At 40.8% G+C, this 20,386-nt stretch overlaps 8 protein-coding genes across 12 annotated transcripts in view; 4 read left to right on the top strand and 4 right to left on the bottom strand.

Moving 5' to 3' along the window:
• The first annotated feature begins 2 nt into the window (after positions 1-2).
• On the top strand, positions 3-4,283 carry wap (DDB1 and CUL4 associated factor wap). Of its 4 annotated transcripts, none has more exons than XM_018109171.3 (7): positions 3-141; positions 505-644; positions 760-1,020; positions 1,088-1,280; positions 1,743-2,202; positions 2,266-2,447; positions 2,521-4,283. In XM_018109171.3, the coding sequence occupies exons 4-7, from the start codon at positions 1,090-1,092 to the stop codon at positions 2,717-2,719; spliced, it is 1,032 nt and encodes a 343-aa protein (XP_017964660.1). In that variant the 5' UTR covers positions 3-141; positions 505-644; positions 760-1,020; positions 1,088-1,089; the 3' UTR covers positions 2,720-4,283. The 4 variants fall into 4 exon arrangements, with proteins under 4 accessions (XP_017964660.1, XP_017964659.1, XP_089119930.1 ...); XM_018109170.3 differs by having other exon boundaries at positions 11-141; positions 501-644; XM_089263804.1 differs by lacking the exon at positions 3-141 and adding an exon at positions 266-433 and having other exon boundaries at positions 501-644.
• A 477-nt stretch (positions 4,284-4,760) lies between these two features.
• On the bottom strand, positions 4,761-6,845 carry tilB (touch insensitive larva B). 2 transcript variants are annotated; one of them, XM_089263800.1, is made up of 5 exons: positions 6,614-6,845; positions 6,488-6,502; positions 5,556-6,408; positions 5,271-5,489; positions 4,761-5,214 (listed from the first exon to the last, which is right to left on the bottom strand). In XM_089263800.1, exons 1-5 carry the CDS (start codon positions 6,732-6,734, stop codon positions 5,112-5,114), a joined length of 1,311 nt encoding a protein of 436 aa, XP_089119926.1. In that variant the 5' UTR covers positions 6,735-6,845; the 3' UTR covers positions 4,761-5,111. The 2 variants fall into 2 exon arrangements, with proteins under 2 accessions (XP_089119926.1, XP_017964655.1); XM_018109166.3 differs by having other exon boundaries at positions 6,488-6,629.
• Positions 6,846-7,012: 167 nt separating this feature from the next.
• On the top strand, positions 7,013-8,339 carry LOC108656853 (uncharacterized). Its single transcript, XM_018109172.3, has 2 exons — positions 7,013-7,851; positions 7,914-8,339. The coding sequence occupies exons 1-2, from the start codon at positions 7,154-7,156 to the stop codon at positions 8,116-8,118; spliced, it is 903 nt and encodes a 300-aa protein (XP_017964661.1). The 5' UTR covers positions 7,013-7,153; the 3' UTR covers positions 8,119-8,339.
• LOC108656851 (solute carrier family 35 member E1 homolog) lies at positions 8,236-10,408 on the bottom strand. Its single transcript, XM_018109167.3, has 4 exons — positions 9,866-10,408; positions 9,553-9,761; positions 9,362-9,487; positions 8,236-9,297 (listed from the first exon to the last, which is right to left on the bottom strand). The coding sequence occupies exons 1-4, from the start codon at positions 10,194-10,196 to the stop codon at positions 8,791-8,793; spliced, it is 1,173 nt and encodes a 390-aa protein (XP_017964656.1). The 5' UTR covers positions 10,197-10,408; the 3' UTR covers positions 8,236-8,790.
• Positions 10,409-10,542: 134 nt separating this feature from the next.
• On the bottom strand, positions 10,543-12,592 carry Panx (Panoramix). The gene has a single exon (XM_018109165.3). It carries the CDS (start codon positions 12,422-12,424, stop codon positions 10,823-10,825), a length of 1,602 nt encoding a protein of 533 aa, XP_017964654.1. The 5' UTR covers positions 12,425-12,592; the 3' UTR covers positions 10,543-10,822.
• Positions 12,593-12,868: 276 nt separating this feature from the next.
• Positions 12,869-13,940, top strand: mRpL22 (mitochondrial ribosomal protein L22). Its single transcript, XM_018109175.3, has 3 exons — positions 12,869-13,253; positions 13,327-13,540; positions 13,600-13,940. Exons 1-3 carry the CDS (start codon positions 12,993-12,995, stop codon positions 13,818-13,820), a joined length of 696 nt encoding a protein of 231 aa, XP_017964664.1. The 5' UTR covers positions 12,869-12,992; the 3' UTR covers positions 13,821-13,940.
• Positions 13,941-14,432: 492 nt separating this feature from the next.
• Positions 14,433-20,386, bottom strand: part of LOC108655760 (uncharacterized) — a 173,265-nt gene continuing 167,311 nt past the window's right edge. Inside the window, exons 2-3 of the mRNA XM_089263801.1 lie at positions 15,807-16,006; positions 14,433-15,750 (exon numbers count right to left, since the gene is read on the bottom strand). Coding sequence (XP_089119927.1) covers positions 14,755-15,750; positions 15,807-15,989 — 1,179 coding nt within the window. The 5' untranslated portion in view covers positions 15,990-16,006 and the 3' untranslated portion in view covers positions 14,433-14,754. The remainder of the gene's footprint in view (positions 15,751-15,806; positions 16,007-20,386) is intronic.
• Positions 16,592-20,255, top strand: LOC108656855 (NECAP-like protein CG9132). The gene is made up of 4 exons (XM_018109174.3): positions 16,592-16,857; positions 17,636-18,032; positions 18,808-19,028; positions 19,085-20,255. Exons 1-4 carry the CDS (start codon positions 16,775-16,777, stop codon positions 19,134-19,136), a joined length of 753 nt encoding a protein of 250 aa, XP_017964663.1. The 5' UTR covers positions 16,592-16,774; the 3' UTR covers positions 19,137-20,255.

Below are 20,386 nucleotides of genomic sequence, written 5' to 3' on the forward strand. Positions count from 1 at the left end.
GCGTTCATAGAAGTATCGATAAATGATTTTGTATCGCACCAGATGTCAAACCATTAATTATCGACTTAGTGGTCATCCCAAACAACAGATAAAGTGGCAACACCGCCGTGTATATACATTTTGAGAGAAAATTTTGTTCAGGTGTGAAAAGTTCTTGCATTTAAATATCGCTTAAAAATTAATGAAATCGTAATGCAAATAAATACTTGAATAAGTAAACTAAGGCTACCTCTATTGTTAGTGCCCATGCGGCACGTTAAGCCGTATTTACTCAATTACTAATAATACACTGCAGCCGCAAACTGTCGCGTCGCATTACATACAGTGTTGCCAACTTTTGTATTCGCAAAAAGCTACTTTAACGAAATTCGCATATCTCCACCATTATGTGCATTACAATTTTAATATTGCTAAGCAAAGAGTTAAACTCAACGTATGCAACATCATATATTGAAATATATAAATTAGTTATTCATTGTTATTAAACAACTATTTTTCAGCTAGACTGCGTATCACCGCCGTACCAATATAGCTTACAACAATTGTTTGTGAATCTGGATATTAAACATCTAAATCTAACCGGAAAAGGCTGAGTGGGCACCACTTTAGCCTGCGCCGCCGCCAAAGTCGTCACACAAAATGAAGTGAGCTACAAAACAAATAAAATAAATGCAATTATAATTAAAAACTGAAACGAAATAATTTTTACAACAATAACATCTCATTTTCGGTTTCCATTCCCATTTTCTCCGTGTACAGTAAACCAAAAGGCACAGCGGTTTTTTGTTAATTTTCTGAAGTTTCAATTTGTCTCGTCATTATCATCATCCGCATTGCCATCGTAATTTTTAGCAGGTTTGTCTTATTACCACCCATCAGCCGCCAGCCCGCCCGCCCAGCTAGCTTTTGTGAGAAACCTTGTATAAAAGTTCGGTTACTGGATCATTTTAATTGCGTACAGGAACTCTGTCGTTTGATATTCTTCATATCCCTAACGAACACAAACACATAAATATTTAGGTAAGTGCTGCTAGTTGTTGTATTACTTCCCCCTCTTTTCTAATTGTCGCCTAATTAACAACAATAGTTATGTCATCGACCGCGGGGAAACGTAAGGAAATATACAAATACCTGGCGCCATGGCCACTCTACTCCATGAACTGGAGCGTCCGGCCAGACAAACGTTTCCGCCTTGCCTTGGGTAGCTTCATCGAGGAGTACAACAACAAAGTGCAAATCATAAGCCTGGACGAGGATACCAGCGAATTTAGTGCTAAAAGGTGTGGAGCTCATTGAGCAGAATTAAAATATTATATATTAAGATATGTATATATTCAGCTTGATTGCATTTAGACTTATTTATGTCAGTATATAGAAATATAGTTATCATTGTTATAGGGTAAATGTCATTTATGAACTTAGACTACCCATCGAGACAATTTAAAGTTGGTGGATATATATTTTGAATGAAAATATTGTATATTATGTCTTGGATGAAAATATTGTATATTGTGAGATATATGTTGAGCTTCGTATAAAGAGCTCATTATATGGTAAGTTCCTATTAATTAATTTGACTTAACAAGAAGACAATCTTTAGCCGATCCTCCCATACAAGTCAGAGATTAGCTCACAGCAGAAGAAAAGACCAGTTCTAAGAGTTAGACTTAACCTTATCGACATCATCTGAGAGTTTATGTAAATCAATATTAAAATGTAATTAATTGTGATCTCATTTGCAGCACCTTTGACCATCCATATCCGACGACAAAAATCATGTGGATACCAGACTCGAAGGGCATCTATCCCGATCTGTTGGCCACCAGCGGTGATTATCTGCGTGTTTGGCGTGCCGGTGAACCGGATACCCATTTGGAGTGTGTATTAAATAACAACAAAAACAGTGATTTTTGTGCGCCGCTCACATCGTTCGACTGGAACGAGGTGGATCCAAATTTGGTCGGCACCTCATCCATCGACACCACATGCACAATATGGGGCCTGGAAACTGGGCAGCCGCACGCTCGCGTCTATGTGGCTGGGCATGTTAAGACGCAGTTGATAGCACACGACAAGGAGGTCTATGACATTGCATTTTCACGTGCCGGCGGAGGACGGGATATGTTTGCCTCTGTTGGTGCTGATGGCTCAGTGCGCATGTTTGATCTGCGCCATCTCGAGCACTCGACCATTATCTATGAGGTAGGCTGCGACAATCGCCCATTGCTTTTTTATGTAAATAATGATTTATTCTTAATTGATTAGGATCCTGCGCATACCGCCCTGTTGCGTTTAGCCTGGAACAAACAGGATCCGAATTACTTAGCCACAGTTGCCATGGATTCATGTGAAGTTATTATTTTAGATGTTCGTGTTCCTTGTACACCTGTTGCAAGACTGAGCAATCACAGAGCGTGCGTCAACGGTATTGCGTGGGCGCCGCATAGGTGAGCAAAACTAAAACAATCAAATAGAATGTGAGGAAGAAGACGAATATATATGTTATTTCTTTGCCTGCAGTTCCTGTCACATTTGCACTGCCGGTGATGATCACCAAGCACTGATCTGGGATATACAACAAATGCCACGCGCAATCGAGGATCCAATTTTAGCCTATACAGCTGCTGAAGGCGAAGTCAATCAAATACAATGGGGTGCCACGCAACCCGATTGGATAGCCATTTGCTATAACAAAGCGTGCGAGATCCTGCGGGTCTAAGAGTCAATTTTTTCTTACCACCCATGCCACGTGCCCCCTTTCCGACCCACACTGCTCTGCCTGTGTGACTGTGATGTGAGGAAATTGGTTGTTGTCGCAGTCCTCAATACGCACCCAACAACAACAGCAACAACAACAGTAGCAGCAGCAGCAGCAGCAGCAACAACAGCACACCAACACCACACAAAAACACACTCACACACACGAAAAGAAACACACATACACTTATATATATTTATATATATATAGATTCATACACACATGCGGATACGAACGTATTGTAGTTGTAGGTTTTGTAAGCGAAGCGGAAGAAACGCGTTTTAATTTTATATCATATATACATATATATAAATATAAATATATTATATATATTTATATGTCTATATATTTATATATGATTTTATATTCGGACGCCGATTTGTATCCCACAACCGTTAGCTATCTCTGGTGTTTGGTCGTCTGAGACTCTTGACTGTGGGTCAACGAACATGTGTGACGCATAGGGCGATGCAGCCGGGCTATTCTATTAGATTTTAGTTCATCAGTGCTCCCTGTGGCCGGGCCAGTCACAGTTAGCACCTTAGATTAGTTGGTACATAACGTTATGATATATAAGTCTCAAGGTATAACCAAAATATGTATTGCTATTTGTAATTTATTTGACTCGTTTCGCAACGTTACGCTAAAAATGACGGTCGCTTGATCCGGACGCTTAGTTATATATTTATTGAATTATCTGCTTTTAATAACCAGTGTGTGTGTTTTTTTCTTTTGTGTTTTCTGTTTTGAAATGACGAAAACAAATACGCAAAAAGAGAAGAAGAAACAACACAAAGAACCGAACAAAACAAACATAAACAAAAGATGATCGAAACAAAAACAATGTCCTACCTCGTTTTCCAACATGTGCAATGTTGTTAACATTTTTGTGTCTAACCGCAGTAAAAACAGCAACAACAACAACAACAATACAATTACACGCATACAAGAACAGCAGACAACAAACAACAAAAACAAAAAGGAGAGAAAGAAAACCCAGATGAAAATGTAACCAAAAAGACGCAAAAACGCTTTTTTTTCGAAATGTCTTTTATTTTTTTGTTCACATTTTTTATTATACGTTTTTTATGGGAACCACAAACCAAAACAAACAACAAAAGGACTTAAGCAAACAAAATAACAAAACAAAAACAAAACGCAAATGCAAAGTAAAAAACAAAAATACTTGTATTTAGAAAACAGAAAAGAACTAACAAACAAAACAAAATACAATGCACAACCACAGCTAAATACAATACTTACTATTTAAAATACAACTACAAAAAACAAAAAAAAAAACCCGAAATATTATATTGAGCGAGAGAGAATACAAGATTGTTGCTATCCAAAAAAAAAAAAAAAAAACAAAAACAAAAAACCGAAAGGAACATATAAAATATTGACTGCATATATATGATTACCATTAACTTCACGAAATAATGCCAGGCCCAGGAATGATCATACGATCCTTACTCCCGCAGTATAAACTTGTAAGCACTGAACGCAAAAACAAAATGCAAACAAATGAGAATTACAATACAATATACCAGCCTTCCTCCTTCCCGATCCACAAACTAGACATATACCAAATACAATCCAATTTCTATGGTCGAAACTATAGTGCGCCGCTCTGAGACTGAAATAAACGAGAAATCCCTTTAGCTGAGATGCCTTTCCGTTGGCTCAGAATGAACTGTTCAAACTTCAAATGCTAACATATATATGTGTATATATATATCTATATAAAACTAATCATTCAGGAGAAGAAAAAAAAGCGTACCACATGTATTTTTTAAAATGACTTTTGGGTTTTCTTGCGTTTTTATTTTTATTTTTTTTTTAATCAGACTCGAAATATATATATAAATTAATCAACCAAAGCTCATTTTGATACATATATATTGATATATACTGCGTAGCATGAGTAAGGATTTTTTGGCAAACGGTTTCTATAACTTAGCAACATTATTCCCGTTTAGATCACAAAAAAAGCAAACAATAATTTCAATTTTTACTATGCGTTTGCATCATTTTTTATATCCACCCCATACACAGACACACACATACACACACGAACGTACATCATGAATTGTAACTACATATACAATATAAGCAATTACATATATATATATATATATATATATATATACATTTGTGTATATATATGTATATAGACATATGGTACTATGCTGGGTCAGCGCGGAGTTATGAATACTAGAAGGCAGCAGGAATATGAGAGGCGCAGCAACGAAACAAAAAATCCCAAAAAAACAAAAAAAAAAAAAAAAACAAAATATTTAAATAAACAATTTTTAAATAAAAAACTAATAAATCCTTGTGTGCTCGCCTGCACTTAGATCAAGTCGGGCAAATCGGGCGGAGGACATATATTGCCAATATCGACTGTGCCGCTGGGTTCTTTTGCAGTAGCAACAGCAGCACCAGGAGCAGGAACACTGCAAGATGTCAAGTTGATATTATTTCCGGCCCGGATCTGAATCCATTCACTCACCCTTTCTTCGGCGTGCGCACGGATTTGACGACAAGCAGCTCGTTGGCCTTCAGCTTCTTGAGTGTTATTTGCAAATGGCCAGTGATTTGGGAGCGCTGCACAATCGACTCATCCGGCTTGACCTCCTCATTGTAGGCGATTTGAAAGATCTTCCCCTTGACCGTGACGCGCACATAGTTTGTCTCGACGTCAACATCGATCAGGGATGTGTCCAGATGCCTGTCATTGATCAAATATAGTGAGAGATGCACTTCATCATCAGAGAATCGAATTGTAAATACAAACTTGTAGACTTCCAATAGCAGACTATAGTGATCGGCTTCATCCTGGAAATTAAACGGCAACTTGCCCTGGTTGATGTTGTAGGGTCGTCCGCAGGGCGCAAACAGATTCGGCTTTCGCTTAAGATTGGTTGTCAATGGATTTGGTGTGGGTTCGTGCTTTTCGCGGCCAAGCCTGTGCTGACGCGCTATCTCTGTGCGTATCTCTGGGCAGTGCTCGCTCTTGGAATTCCAGAAGGTGCGTCGACGCTCCTCCTCGTCCTCCATGTCGGCGCACTGTTTGGCCAGTTGCTGCTGCTGCTCGGCCACGCGTATCCTTTGCTCATCCCGCTCGATGGCCTGTGCCGCTTGGCACTGGACGATAACAGCCCGATGCTGTTGGACGAGACGTTGCGCTTGCAGCCGCTCTGTGGGCAATATCTCCTTACAGTCGAAGCTGTGCAGCTGCGGCAGGGTGCCCACCACATAGTCACGATAATGTGGGTATTCGACACACGGATTCCCAATCAGAATCAGTTCGCGTAAATTATAATTGCCAATAAGCGATTCAATGCTGGTTAGCTCGCCAATGAAGTTGAGCGTCAGATCGAGCTTGTTGAGCGACTCGAGACTCTCCAAGTTCTCAATACGCTCAATATTGTTAACCGCCACATTGAGATACTCCAGACGCTTTAGCTTGAACAGATTTTCCAGCCGGGCTATGAGATTGGACTGCAACAGCAATATCTTGAGGTCGCGACACCAGTTCTGAATGTGTTCGATGCGTTCGATGTCCTCTTGATGCAGCGATAGCTCCTCCAGCGTGCTAATTAGTCGCTCATTATGCTCCGACTTTTTGCGAACCAGCTCCTCTGTAACTGCAGACGTTGCTCAATTTGATTACAAAGTCAAGAATTCAAATGTTGCTGTTGCTGTTGCTGTTTTTGTTACACTTACTGCGCACCATAATTGCTTAAATAGTATAAATATTAATGATGTCTATGTGTAAGTCTGGATTCAACTAATTCAAATTGTAAACAAACAAAGGTCACTGCGTTGCTAGGTTCAAATAGTTTTCTGTGCCGTTGCTACATTGTTGCTTTAGTTGGCGCTCGAAGTTCAATTTAAGTTTCGTGTCATCGGCGGATAAGCAAGCCGCCGACCGACCGATTGAACCTATCGAAATTAACATATCGATTTGCATGTGGGCAACGTCATCGACGTACGGTGCGCTGCTTATTTTGTATTGCGGGAAATCTAATCAGTTGAATTAGTTAGTCTAACACGTCTAAAGTGCTTGATTGCAGGGCCGCACTGCGGTTATATATTTGTTATATATTTATTGTATATAAATAATAAATTAAGAAAAAACAAAAAAAAAATTAATCAATGTACAGAGATAATAAACCGTTAAGCCGATCATGAAATTCGCTAACTAGATCCTTGGCATAATTTAACCGTAATAAAGTAAACTTAAAATACATTTAGTTTTTGCTTAACTATGAATCCGCTCCTGTATACATTTGCGTCTGGTTTCCTCGCTGAATTAAAGAACGCCAACGCGAGCCGAAGCCAGACAATTTGTAACTTTGAAAGCGTAATCAGCAGTTGGCATCGATCAATATGGGCGATAAGGATTTGGACATCTTGCGTCCACTCAGCGATACCGAAGTGGATGAGCTGATGGCGCTCTATAAGGCGAAATATGGAGAGCTTAACTTTCATTATCTATTAATGTACAATCAGCGTAAATGGGATCGCCAGCTGGCGGCAGCAGGCGTTCCCCTAAACGATGCCAACTACATTTCGTTGCGCAAACGATTCTACACACACCGGGCTGGGGATTTCCGGCAGTACGGCACGTACGTGAGCCTGCATGAGGATGTGGTGCAGAGCGTCTCCTTCTACAGCTGGCAAACAGGGGCCGTGGAGCTGTTCGCCTGCCTCGAGCAGACCCGGCTTATTCAATGGGCGAAGGGTGCGCTGCTTACGAATGTCGATCTCGACTTTTGCGAACGCGTCAAAGAGCTGGCCCTTAAGAAGGGCGCAACGGGTATACAGGCACGCCAGTGCTACGGCATGGTATTGCCCCATGCGGAGGCCAAAGTGATCACAGTGCCCGAGCTGCTAACGGACTTTGAGCTGCGTCAGCTAACGGACGAGGATGCCGAGATAGTGCACGGTATATGGCCCAACAAGGGCGAAGGATCACTGGCATACATCCGTGCTCTGATCAAGTTCAATAGAACCGTGGGCGTCTGTCGCAGTGACACGGGCGAATTGATTGCCTGGATATTCCAGAATGACTTCTCTGGCCTGGGGTAAGAGCGAGAGCATGAATCAAGTGGAATCTTAGCTAAAGTCTCGATTTTCTTTTGCAAAGTATGCTACAGGTGCTGCCCAAAGCGGAGCGCCGTGGCCTGGGCGGGCTTCTGGCTGCCGTCATGAGCAAATTGATTGCCAAAAAGGAGGAGGTGACGCTCACCGCATGGATTGTGTCCAGCAATTGGCGCTCGGAGGCGCTGCTCAAACGCATTGGCTACAAAAAGGCAATCGTGAACGAGTGGATAAAGCTGCTGCCCGCCTAGCCAGCGCATCCTAGATTTGGATTGGGATTGGGAATTGGTGGCGGTAGTGGAATAAACACTGGCCCGGTTCCAAGTAAAAGCCAAAACTGGCTGGTTTACATAGTACGTAATAGAACGTAGTAGATATATGTGTTTATTGCCTATGTACACGGTCAACAATTTTGAATACACACGCATTTCGCATTTCGATTTTGTAAATACATACATACATACAATTGTAAGGCATTATCATTCTAATTCGAATTGAGAAAACAATATATTCATATTCCTTTCAGCGGCAACTGAGGCAAATCCGTTGCGGATTCAGTCTCAATCATAGATACTTATTTACATACCGCCTCACACGCATATTTCTTTATCATACAATATTATACAAGATAACTTAAAAAAAAAAAAAAAGATGGGCAGGAAATCAACGGTAAGAAAAGAAAATGAAATGGAAACCGGAGGGAAAACTACAAACAAAATGTGCCACACGAGCAGAGAGAGCACATTGAATATTGTTTGATTTGAATGCGGGAATACTATTCAATTATTCGGATTGCCCGTAGATAGCGAACTCTGTCTGATAAGAAATGTTATCTTAGCCATCAATGAATGCCAGACGTGAGGCGACGACGAGTTGTGAACGAATGTTGTAGCTCTTCCAAAACAATTGCACTAATTAGAAAACTATACGAACAGCAGGCGCGTGGTGCTCCCGCTTGGCATCCCGCTGCCGTTCACCAGCAAGCTGTTGCTGATGCTGCTGCTGCTGCTGCTGTTGGTGCTCATGGGCATTGGCATTGGCATTTGTACGGTCGCAGAGCCCTTGTGCAGGCCATTTCCAATGTTGCCATTGAGCGAGCTGCGATAGTAGTTGTCTTGCAGCGGCGTATACTTAATATGACTGCTTGGCACCTGCAGCGGCAGCTCTCTGGCCTTCGAGATTTGTTTGGCACGATTGTAGCACAGCACGCCGATGATGGCCAGCGTCATGCCCAGACAATTCACCCACGTGACCGGGTTGCCCAATATCAGCAGCGAAACGGCAATCACGAATATCCGCTTCGAGGCGCTGGCCACGGCGTATGTAAGTGGCGTAACCAGCGACAGCACACTGAACGCAATTATATTCTGCATCCAGTTGAGAACGCCGTCGGTGAAGAGCAGCGCAATCACTCGATAGTCCAGATTTTTCTGTAATCCAAGCAAATATTGCATTAGAAATCGATAATGGTGAATATATAGATATATGCCATACAATAACTGAATGCCGGAACACGGCCATGCTGTCCATGTAGAGCCAGAGGGGCAGGAAAATGAATAGGGATAGCTTGCCGAGCAAATGCAGCAGTCGCAAGTGATGTATGCCCGTATCCTTGAGCACCTGTAAATAGAATTGATTGATTTGATAATGAAGGCCAGGTGAGATTATGCGAGCGATCGCCTTACCTTCTTGGAGAAGATGTTTTGTAGGGAGAAGCCCATGGTCGAGATGAGTGCACTGATTAGGCCGAGCATATCAAACGAGATTTCCGTGACAGTCGCAATGGCCACGCCAGTTATGATGGGCAGCAGGCTCAGGTACACCAGTGTGGGCTGCTTCTCGCCAAAGAAGACACGCGTCAATACGACGGTGAAAAGCGGCATGGTCGCTTTAACTGAACAGTCGTTGATGGGGAAGAAGAAGAAGAATTGCAAATATTTATCAACATTTGGTGACGTGTGAAGTTAAATATAATTTGATTGGCTTTGCTCAACTGACCTGTGTGGGCATATGATACGGGCACCTTCCACAGCGATATGTGCGAGGTGACCGAGGCGAGCAGCTTGCCAATGGCCAGCGGGACAATTAGTCGCATGTAGTAAGCTCGCGGTATGTCCTGGTATTTACGTATTCGCCATAAATTAAAGAATGGCCCACTATAGAGGGTGATGCTGCATAGCTGGATGAGGGTGACGGTCATTGGGAATGGGAACTCATTGAGCACCATTTTACCAATGACATTGTTGCTGGACGAAATCACGTACCAGAAGAGGCACATCAATAGTACGACCACAACATGACGAGAGCTTGTGCGTTTACCACCCAACATATTTAAATATTTTGGTGTATGTTTATTGTAGATGCTCAGTTGAGGAGCCGTTGTCAGTGTCAGGGGCACGGAGTCACTGCCTCTGCGCGTGCCAGTCCGCTGGTCCTTTCAATTGATCTTTGTTTATTGCATCTCGCTGTATGTTTAAATCTTAATTAAATATATGCACGTCGACAATGTCGTCCGTTTGTTTTCTACGTGGACCTAACGGTGTGGCCAGACAATACCGGATCTCTGTTAAGTGTTGTTAAAGGCTGCCACATTCGGTTATCGATAACATTTGAATTAACAATTTACCAATTGGCAGTTTCCAACTAGAATTATCAGTTTCATGAACCCTTAGCAATTTTGAATTACAAAATATTCTTTTATTTTTATTTATAAGGCACGTTAACATAATACTTAATTTTACAAACGTTTTCTTTATTTTTGTTTATTGTTTGATTTTGGATTTGGCCTCACGTTTCTTTGGTCTGGATACGTGTATTTGCACTTTATATATTACTGAAGTAATTGATGGGAAAACATAAATCTGTTTATCCAAGCTCTTGTTTAATAAGTTTTAAAATCGAATCGTTTTTCCACAATGCGTTTGCAGTGGTTATGCTTTGGCAATAATAAGTTGATCATTGTTTCAATTGTTTGGCCTCGACGCGCTTGATCGCCAAGGCATTGCGCAGTTCTCGGAATATACGATCGGCCCACAAGGATGAGCTGGGAGGCGAGGCGGTAAGCTCCTTCAGTGCCAGCAACACGTTAGTTTGCTGTTGCGTTAGGTCCGAATCATTGAAGCGAGGATTCAACCAATAGACGCCTTCATGCGATGGAGGAACAGCCTGAACACCAATATTCCGACCGTGGTTCACCATCCGGGAATCCGTCTGGGTTGATGCACTTTTGTACAGACCGGTAGATACCGATTCATCCTCTATCTTGCTGCTGTTGTCGTTCTCCTTCTGATGCGTGAATCTGAGCTTCTGAATGGTCATCTTCGAGTTCTTTTGTAGATCCATCAATTGTGTCACATTAATTCCGGTTAGACGCAACAGCTCCCTTGTCGCTTCGGGCAGCGGCTCCAGGCCCCACTTCTTTAAATTGATATTCGATACGGATGTCGAGTTGAACTTATATCTAACATTGAAATTGTTGCACAGCGGCGAGGGATTCTCGAATACATAACTGCTCATATACCCACCTAGTTTGGGTAGTTTCCGAATGGTGTTGACCACTAGGAATTCGGTCTTCGGTGCCTTGGATTCCTTGAGATCCATTAACTGTAGCACTTTCTTTGCTCGCTCCACGCCCCGGCGACGCTTATCCTGAATTGTTAGCGGAGCTGGTGTTGGCTCTGGTGCTTTTTGCTTTAGTTTGCTGATGTTGATTACCTTGATGCTCTTCTCCTCGGTCCGTACTGGCACATAGTCCAGTTGATCGGGCTCAGTTTTTATGACGGACCTGGAACCTAATCTTGATCCTCTGGATCGATCAGGCTCCTGTACTCGTCGCTCCTTACGGCTTTTATGTGAGCTTGGGCTATTACTGCCACTGCGACTGCGACGTCGCTTTTTATGGCTATCATTTTTCTTTTCCTTCTTATGTTTTTTTCGCTTCTTCTCGGTAGTTGTTCGCTCTAAGCTTTCAAGCTCCTTTTGCCGCTGCTCGATACGGTCTTGCAGCGCCTGCTCTTCATCGTTATCTGCATTTGGCGGCTCAAGATCCATTTGATCGAGTTGATCTACATGGCTATAAGATTCATCTAAAACGCCTTGAAAGTCTGTCTCCGACAGGATATCAAGAAAGCCCAATTGTAGTTCTCTGCGCTCCTCCTTTTTCACAACAGTCAGCGCTTTTGAATTTTCTTTGTCATCGCTCAGCAAATCCGAATTTCCATGTTCTTCATATTCACGTTGAGTTTCTGCCGGCTCCGGATCAACTGTGGCCACTACTCTCAATGGCGTGGGGCAATAATCATATTGCGGGCTCCGCACCAGGAACATCTCATGCTGCACTGACGGTGGCGGCGGCGCTGTAAAGTTCTGATCATCACCATCGCTTTCCCAACTAGCGGCGCCATTAGCATTAACTGACTCCTGTCCGAGGGGCGAGTGGCCACCTTCATCACGCAGCGGGGTGCACGCGTTATCTTCATCTCTGGATGGGGATTGTTTGTATATGATATTTGAGTAAGTGGATTCGACTTCGGTTTTAACGCGAGTTGAATCCTCCATATTACAGAGAATGGCTATAATATGATTTATAATATATTGAAAACTCAATGTTATTGTTTCAAACCATTCTATGAAATCCGAATAAATTTGCAACTTCTTTGCAAGCCCTTCTTGAGAAATCTTAAGGCATCAAAAAGGAAGCGATCGATAGTTCGGCTTAAGTAGATGCACTGGCTAACGCGATTCAGTTCGTGATTTCTTTTTTATAACAGGGAAAAATTAAAAAGGTTCACACATTTAATTTATTATAATAGTTTGTATTCGTATTACAAATATTTCACTCAACAGGCATACGATTTTACAGCCATCTGGCTGATATAACATGAAATAAAAACTTCAAACTCAGAACATTTTAAAGATATTAATTATCGCTTATATTTCGATTTAATATCGATAGCATTCCACTTGTCGGCAAAAATATCTACTACGAACTATCGAAATATCGATATGTGCGAGACTTAAGTGCCCACACAGCTGTTTGCTGGTAGATTACGCGACCGATGGTGCTTCAAGTTCTTTTATTGCTATAAATCTTTTTGACAACATTATTAAACAAACCTGAAGCACCATGCACAAAATGATAAGGCGAATGGCGCAGCTAACGGTGCAAACGCCGCTGCTTGCGGCTGCCCCCGTAACCGGCGCAGCCAAATTGTTAGCCACGCCGCCTGCGATCACGCAAAACGTTGACTGCTGCGGCGTGCACACGGCTGCCTCTGGGGGCCTCTGCACCAAATGGAATAAACACAATTACGGGCCTCGCAAATGGCTGGAATACAACAAAACAGTGCATCCGCCACAGGAAGTGGACGAGGAGCCACGCAAAGCGGTAAATGGCTACTATTTCAGTTTTTTTATTAACTCTAATACTTAATTATAATATTAAAATCCTTTATTTATAGTATGTGTGCCATATGCGCACCAACATCAAATATAGTCCGGACAAGATGTGGTATATAGCGGCCTTTGTGCGGGGCATGTCCGTAGACGAGGCGCTCAAGCAACTGAATTTTGTGCTCAAAAAGGGAGCCACAGATGTCAGAGAGACGATATTGGAGGCTCAGCAAATGGCCGTTGAGCGGCACAATGTTGAGTATAAAAGCAATTTGTGGATTGGTAAATAAATATGGGTGCTAACACTATGGGCCTTTAATAACTTACATTTCTCTCTCCAGCTGAATCCTTTGTGGGCAAGGGACGTGTCTTCAAGGGAATGCGACGACATGCGCGCGGTCGCTTTGGACGCGTTGAGTACAAGCACTGTCACTACTTCCTGCGGCTAGAAGAGGGCGAACCACCGCAGCACTACTACCTACCCGAGCCACAGACGCCTGAGCAACAGTTGGAGCAATGGTTGGAGCAAATGCGCAGTCGAAAAATCATCAGTTCGTTGTAGAGACTCAGACACAACATACACATATACATACACAGCCTGCGCCCTTGTACACAACCTCATCCACATAAAACGGATTTGAAGTTGTTTTCAAAAACGTTCGTTTATTAATAAAAAAGGAAAATTAAACTGACTTTAATTAGTACTTATCGAGATCTGATTCGATTTGGTATATAGAATATAGATCAATTTCAAGCAATTAATGTAGAAATATATATGAAAACGTTTTTGCAATGAAACTGTTTTGATGCTTCGATAAAGAATATAGATCAACTTAAAGCAATTGGGATTATAATTCATAAACAAATTTTGCAAAGAAACTTTTGTTTTATAGAAAAATTTAAAGTGTATTTTTCTCGCTGATCTATGTAGTCTGAGGAATAAATCTGTGCCAATCAAATTAACTAAAATTGGTTATTCATTTTTGTTTTATTTTTAGATATTGTATTGATTAATTCATATTTTTCTTAACATTAATCTTTGGAAATAAAATAACTTAAACTGACTTTAATCGGTTCTTTAGAGTAAATATCTCCCTTTGTGCACTCTAACATCGTAGATCTAGAGCTTATTTATTGACTAGAACAAAGTTGTAATATATAAAATTATGGAATATTCGGTTTTCAAAATTAAATTTGTTTATTCGAATATAATATAATTTAGGCAGTTTATATATGAATGGATACGAGAGGTTAAAGTATTACCTTTTCTACAGATAGCTTTGGAATATATGTAGACCGCAAACAAAGCTTGTCTTTTTAAATAAGCCAATGTATAAAAAAAAATTAATAAAAATAAATAAATATAAATATGCATCACATTATATACTATAAATTGAATGTGCCAAGCATAAAATTTCCACTATAAGATGCATACTTAAATCTACTTATATATGTATAGCCACATCTTCATATATATTATTCAGCAAGGCTTTTATTTAGCTGTCATCTTCCAGCGTCTGCTCCAGCAACTGCTCTAGTTCCTGTTCTTCGTCATGTTTCTCTTGCAGCTCCTTGGCCACACTCGTTAGCGCCGATGGTTGGCGCAGGCGCACCTGCTTATCAATCTCCTTGTCGAGCACCAGGCACGACAGTTTAGAGAGCTGCGATCGTGCGGATTTGCCCGCATCGCGGCGACGCTTGCGAGACTTTGCCGGGGCTCTTTCTGCGTTTGAGTCTGGCGTTTCCTTCTCTTTAGCTGGCTGGCGCTCTTTGTCTGTGTGATCGCGCAGCAAATGTTTGCTTAGATTCTGGGCACTGCTGAAACAGCGCTGGCAACCAACGGCCAGGCACTCAAAGCGCCTCCCCGTGTGACTAGTTAGGATATGCTGACGTAAATTACGCTCATACGAATAGCTGCGATTGCAGCCCGGCTCGGTACATGTGAATGTTGATTCAGCATCTGCTGGATGTTTGGCAGCAATATGAGCACTCAAGGCACTGGGTCTATCGTAGCTTTTGTCGCAGTGCTCACACTTGTGGCGCTCGCCTCTGTGTAGTGTTTCGCGGCAATGTTTTGTGTAAAGCGTCCATTTCTCAAACTTCAGTTCGCATTGGGGACACGAGTAGAGTCTGCAGCTACGCTGGTGACTCTCCTGCTGCCACTTCTGACAGAAGCCGCGACAGCATTTCTCACAACGAAACGGAAATTCCTGTGTGTGCCGTATGATCTCGTGGCGACGCAACTTCATTTTTTGCCTGAATTTGAGAGAGCAGAAGCGGCAGTCGTATTCGCGCGGACTCTCGTGTGCCTCGCGCAGGTGGCGTGTCATGTTGCTAGTCGATATGAACATCTTGTTGCACTGTGGCAGGCTGCATTTGACTGTTTTCTGCGGTTCCGCAGGACGTTCGTGTGTGCTGCGCAGATGACGCTTCAAGTGGGTGAGTATTGAATAAGTCTTATCACAGCCTTCGTAGCTACAAGCGTGCTTCTTCTACAATAAGAGCGAATCTGTTATAAATTGAACAAGTATATTTGAGTCGTACTTACAATACCGGTATGGTGGTATTCATGGCGATCCAATTGGTCCAGACGCTTGAAGCTCTCATTGCAACCGCTTATGCTGCATGTGTACTTGGGACCGGTGCTGTTGCGACGAGCCTGTTTGGTCTTAAACTCCTCCAATACCACATCCAAGTCGCTGTCGCTTGTAATTTTCTCAACCGGTGCCATTTCGGTTTATTGTAGACCTTCAGACGAACAACGTGCGGCCTACTAATGATATTACTTATCGATATAGCGAAATATTTAGATAAAATATACTAAAAATAATGCTATCGATACTTTTCTGATAATTATTTCTTATCGCTACTTAATATACATATATGAAAAAGAATTGATAAATATAAACTGTAAGTAAAACTGAAAAGTAAATAAAAAGGAATCGCACTCAAGTAAATGTACTGAATTTATATCGACTGGTAATTTATATCGATTCTATTTTCATAATTGTACCGCGCGGTCATTATCGATATCTAAAAACTGCATGTTTAGTCAAAAATTAAATAAAACCATGATCAGCTATCAGAAAACTACATAAAAAACACGTCTATAACTCTAAAAATCCTTTTAAAAATGTATTGTCAAATATTATCGAAACTCAACGAATCATTGTCATCGTGCCGCGCGTGCGTTGTCAAAATATTTCACTCAACATATTTCACAGTCAGATAAGCTCTATCGCTAAAAATAAAATCAACATAATAAAGGTAGAAATTATATCATCCGTGATATACATACTTGGACGTTCTTACTTATGGTAGCTATATCAAAAAAGTACCAACCGATTTTATTACAAAAGATAGTTTTGTGGAGGCCCCCGATTAGCCACATTATCGGTATTTGGCATCGATTGTTTGACAGCTCTACAGTATATGTAGTTGTAAGCTTAAAGTTATAAACGAACCTCGTAGGCAGGATAATAAACAATAGTATTAATTCAAAAATAATAATAAAAGATGGAATATGAAAGTGTGCTGATTGTAAAGCCCGAGGTATTTATATATAAAATACCGCCACGCGCTAGCAACAGAGGATACAGGTGAGATTGCATCTACTATACAAGAAATTCTGCTGCAAGAAAAAACACAAAATTTTGCCTAGTTGTTGTTGCTGTGTTCTCTGGTGCAATTGAAAGTTTCGTGATTTCATGCAGAGACGCCCCCACATACCACACATACGCGCACTGTGTATACATATTGTTTGTGGCTGTGTGTGCGCGCGTGAGAAATGCATAAATTATGTTAAAAATGCGCAAGGCACGGAAATGAGATTGAAATATGTGGCAAAGAGACACAGCAAAAGCAATATAGCCAAGGTTAAGAAAAACCCATTGACTATTGTTGTTGTTGATTGCTGCTGCCTTCTTTGAAGTTCAATATCAATTGATTTTTTTTTTTTTAATTTGTTTTTGTATGCAGTTGTGTTTGTTTTGGTTTTTTTTTTTTATTTATTTATTTGAGCATTCAGTTTGCAGTTTCTCTTAATTGCTGTACATTTCACTTGCAAGTGAAATGTTTGTATGTATATGCATTTGCGTGCGCGCTCGTCTATCTAAATGTATATATGTACGTATGCAGATGTGTGTGTGTGTGTGCATGTGTGTATGTGGCCAAAGCTTTTGTACATGTATAATTGTTTTTGTTGTTACTTTTGTTGACTTTCTTTGTTTTCGCTTAAAGCGTTCACTAAGCTGAAACATACAAAATACAAAATGCACGCACATACATACATACATTTATATAGATACACATGCCATTCAAGTAAACAATGTTTATTAACGGAACGAGGCAAAATAAAAACTTTTTTTAAACACGCAGAGCAGCGGACTGGAACCTCAAAGAGCCCACCTGGACGGGACGAATGCGCTTGGTGGCCAAGGGCACTGCCTGCATACTGAAGCTGGAGGATAAGACGAGCGGCGCTCTCTTTGCCAATTGCCCCATCGATACATATCCCGGCGTGGCCATCGAAGCGGTCTCGGACAGCTCACGCTACTTTGTTATACGCGTCCAGGACGACAATGGACGATCAGCGTTCTTGGGTTTGGGCTTTGGTGATCGTTCCGATTCGTTCGATTTGAATGTGGCGTTACAGGATCACTTCAAATGGGTCAAAAATCAGGAGCAAATCGAAAAGGAGAAAACCGAACCCAAACAGGAGCTTGATCTGGGCTTCAAGGAGGGCGAGACCATTAAAATCAACATGCGGATTACGGTAAGTGATTTGAAGAATCCCACGGTAACACACTAATAATGCTATGCAAAATGTTCTACTTCTATGGGTAACCGGCTAGAAGATACCACGTAGTCACTCTAGCACTTTAGTTTAATGCAGGATAAATTTCCTTTAAAGAATGCTAATAATATATGAGGATATTGCATAGATGAAGAGATAGATATCAGCTCAGTAAAATTTTCGACTTTTGTGTAATTGACTGGACGAGATTACGCACTCAACTTTTAAATAGATTCCTTTAAAACCGTCAAGAAAAAGCCATTTTCTATAAATGAAGCTTATAGGATGGATGAATATCTTCCCAATACAGTGTTCGACTTCTGTTTGAACCATTAGAGAGTTCCGAGTAGCTACCTTTTTAAGTCCTCTAAGAGTCCTCGAATATTTTGTGCGATGGTAAAGGAACCTTTAAGGAACGGTGATAATGTTTGAATTGGGAATTATGTATGTATATCATTCAAGTATATAAATGGATGTCATGCTAGCATTTGTTGTGGTCATTGAATATGTTTGCAGAAATGCAAATCTTGAATTTCAAATGCTGCTAATTTTTGTTCTGAATGATCCATTTATACTATCATACACTGGATATTATTGGAGATACAAATAGATTCAGTTTAACAGAGCTCATTTATCTTATAGGTATAAAAGAAATATTTATAATATTTGGAGCAGTTGACTTTCTGATCTTCAGATCTTCTTCATTCAATAGCACTCATATCTGACCCAATCTCTACTTGTGCTTTGCTTACAGAAAAAGGATGGCTCGGAGGGAAGCTCGCGTACTGGCAAGGGCAAAAGTACTGGTGGTGTGCTACCACCGCCACCTGGTGGCTTGGCCAAGATCGCACCACCGCCGGCAGCGCCGGCTGCAGCGACACTGCGCCAGAGTCCGGCCGCGTCGCCAGCACACAGGACAAGCGGCGGCGGCGGCGGTGGCGCTGGCACGGAATGGACCGATTACGCATCCGCTGGGTATGCACCCAAATTGTATTCAGTTATTCCAATACTTATTCTCCTCTTGATTCTAGCGGCAATCAAGGTCAACAGAATTCGGCAAATGCCAATTGGGTTCAGTTTTAGGCTGGGACCAGCGCAATGCGTCACGCACCCGTTTTATGTAAAGGCTCTTAAATGCTTCTTCTTCTTTTTTGCACACCCATACACACGCACGCAAGGAAACACACACATACAAACACACACAACTTAAACTCACTATTGAAATGGAGGACACACACACTCACACGATTTTATATATATGTATATATATATATATATATATAACAGAGTTAGGTCCGTTAACGTTAAATTTATAAATCTTTTTGTTCTACAAATTGAGCACTATATATACTATACATATATATTTATATAGGTTCAGAAAATATATATATACATTTTATATATATATAATATATATGTACACATATATACTCATATATATATGTATATACATATGTGTACATATATATGTTCCAACGTACGACTTTCAAGGTATTTCAACTTAAGTGTTTTGAGGAATGTAAAGCATGAACAGAGAGTGACATGAAACACAAACAAACACACACATATATATACAGAACGAGAGGGAGATAGAGAAAGATAGGGAGAGGACGGTTTGTGTTCGAGTTGGAAATGTAGCACTAAAACATTCCGTTTAGGGCAAGGCATTGTAATTAGTTAAAAAACAAAACAAAAAAGTATCGTTATCGTTATCGTTAAACAGTCGATCATAAATTTCTTAACAAATTTTATTTTACACATTGTTTTACATACACATACACACGTCTAAAATGAAATGAAACATAGAATTAAATTGAAGAAAAACAGAAAATAACAACCATAACTCAATTTTAAGTGTGCTAGAAATTGCAACAAACATCAAATGCAGAAAATCTTTTAAACAATTTTGTTGATAGCTCTAGTTAAGAAAAAAAAAAACACACACACACACACGAACGAACATAAACAAAAATCAAATAAAATTGTGTTTTGCTGCGCAGCATTTCAAACTGTTGCTGCGTTCATTTTGTTGCTGTTGATAAAATACTAGATGCGATTTAATAAATTCTGTTCAAATAATATTTATATATACATATACATATATATATAGCTGTAACTGGCACAGTTGTACTATTTCCGTAATGCATAGCTTATATTCTGTTAATCGATGAAGAGAGAGAAAAAAAGAAAAGCAAAAATAAATTAAGCTTGCAGTTCTGTTACAGTTTGACAGCCACTGCTCGCGGGGCCCCCAATGGGCCTGCTGCACAGTTTGACAGCCTCGCTACGTTGCAATCGTCTTGTTTTGTATTAGTTAATTAATTCCCCCCGAA

This window comes from Drosophila navojoa, chromosome X, assembly GCF_054131105.1.
Source record: "Drosophila navojoa isolate 15081-1374.11 chromosome X, UAZ_NAV_1.0, whole genome shotgun sequence".
NCBI lineage: Eukaryota > Metazoa > Arthropoda > Insecta > Diptera > Drosophilidae > Drosophila > Drosophila navojoa.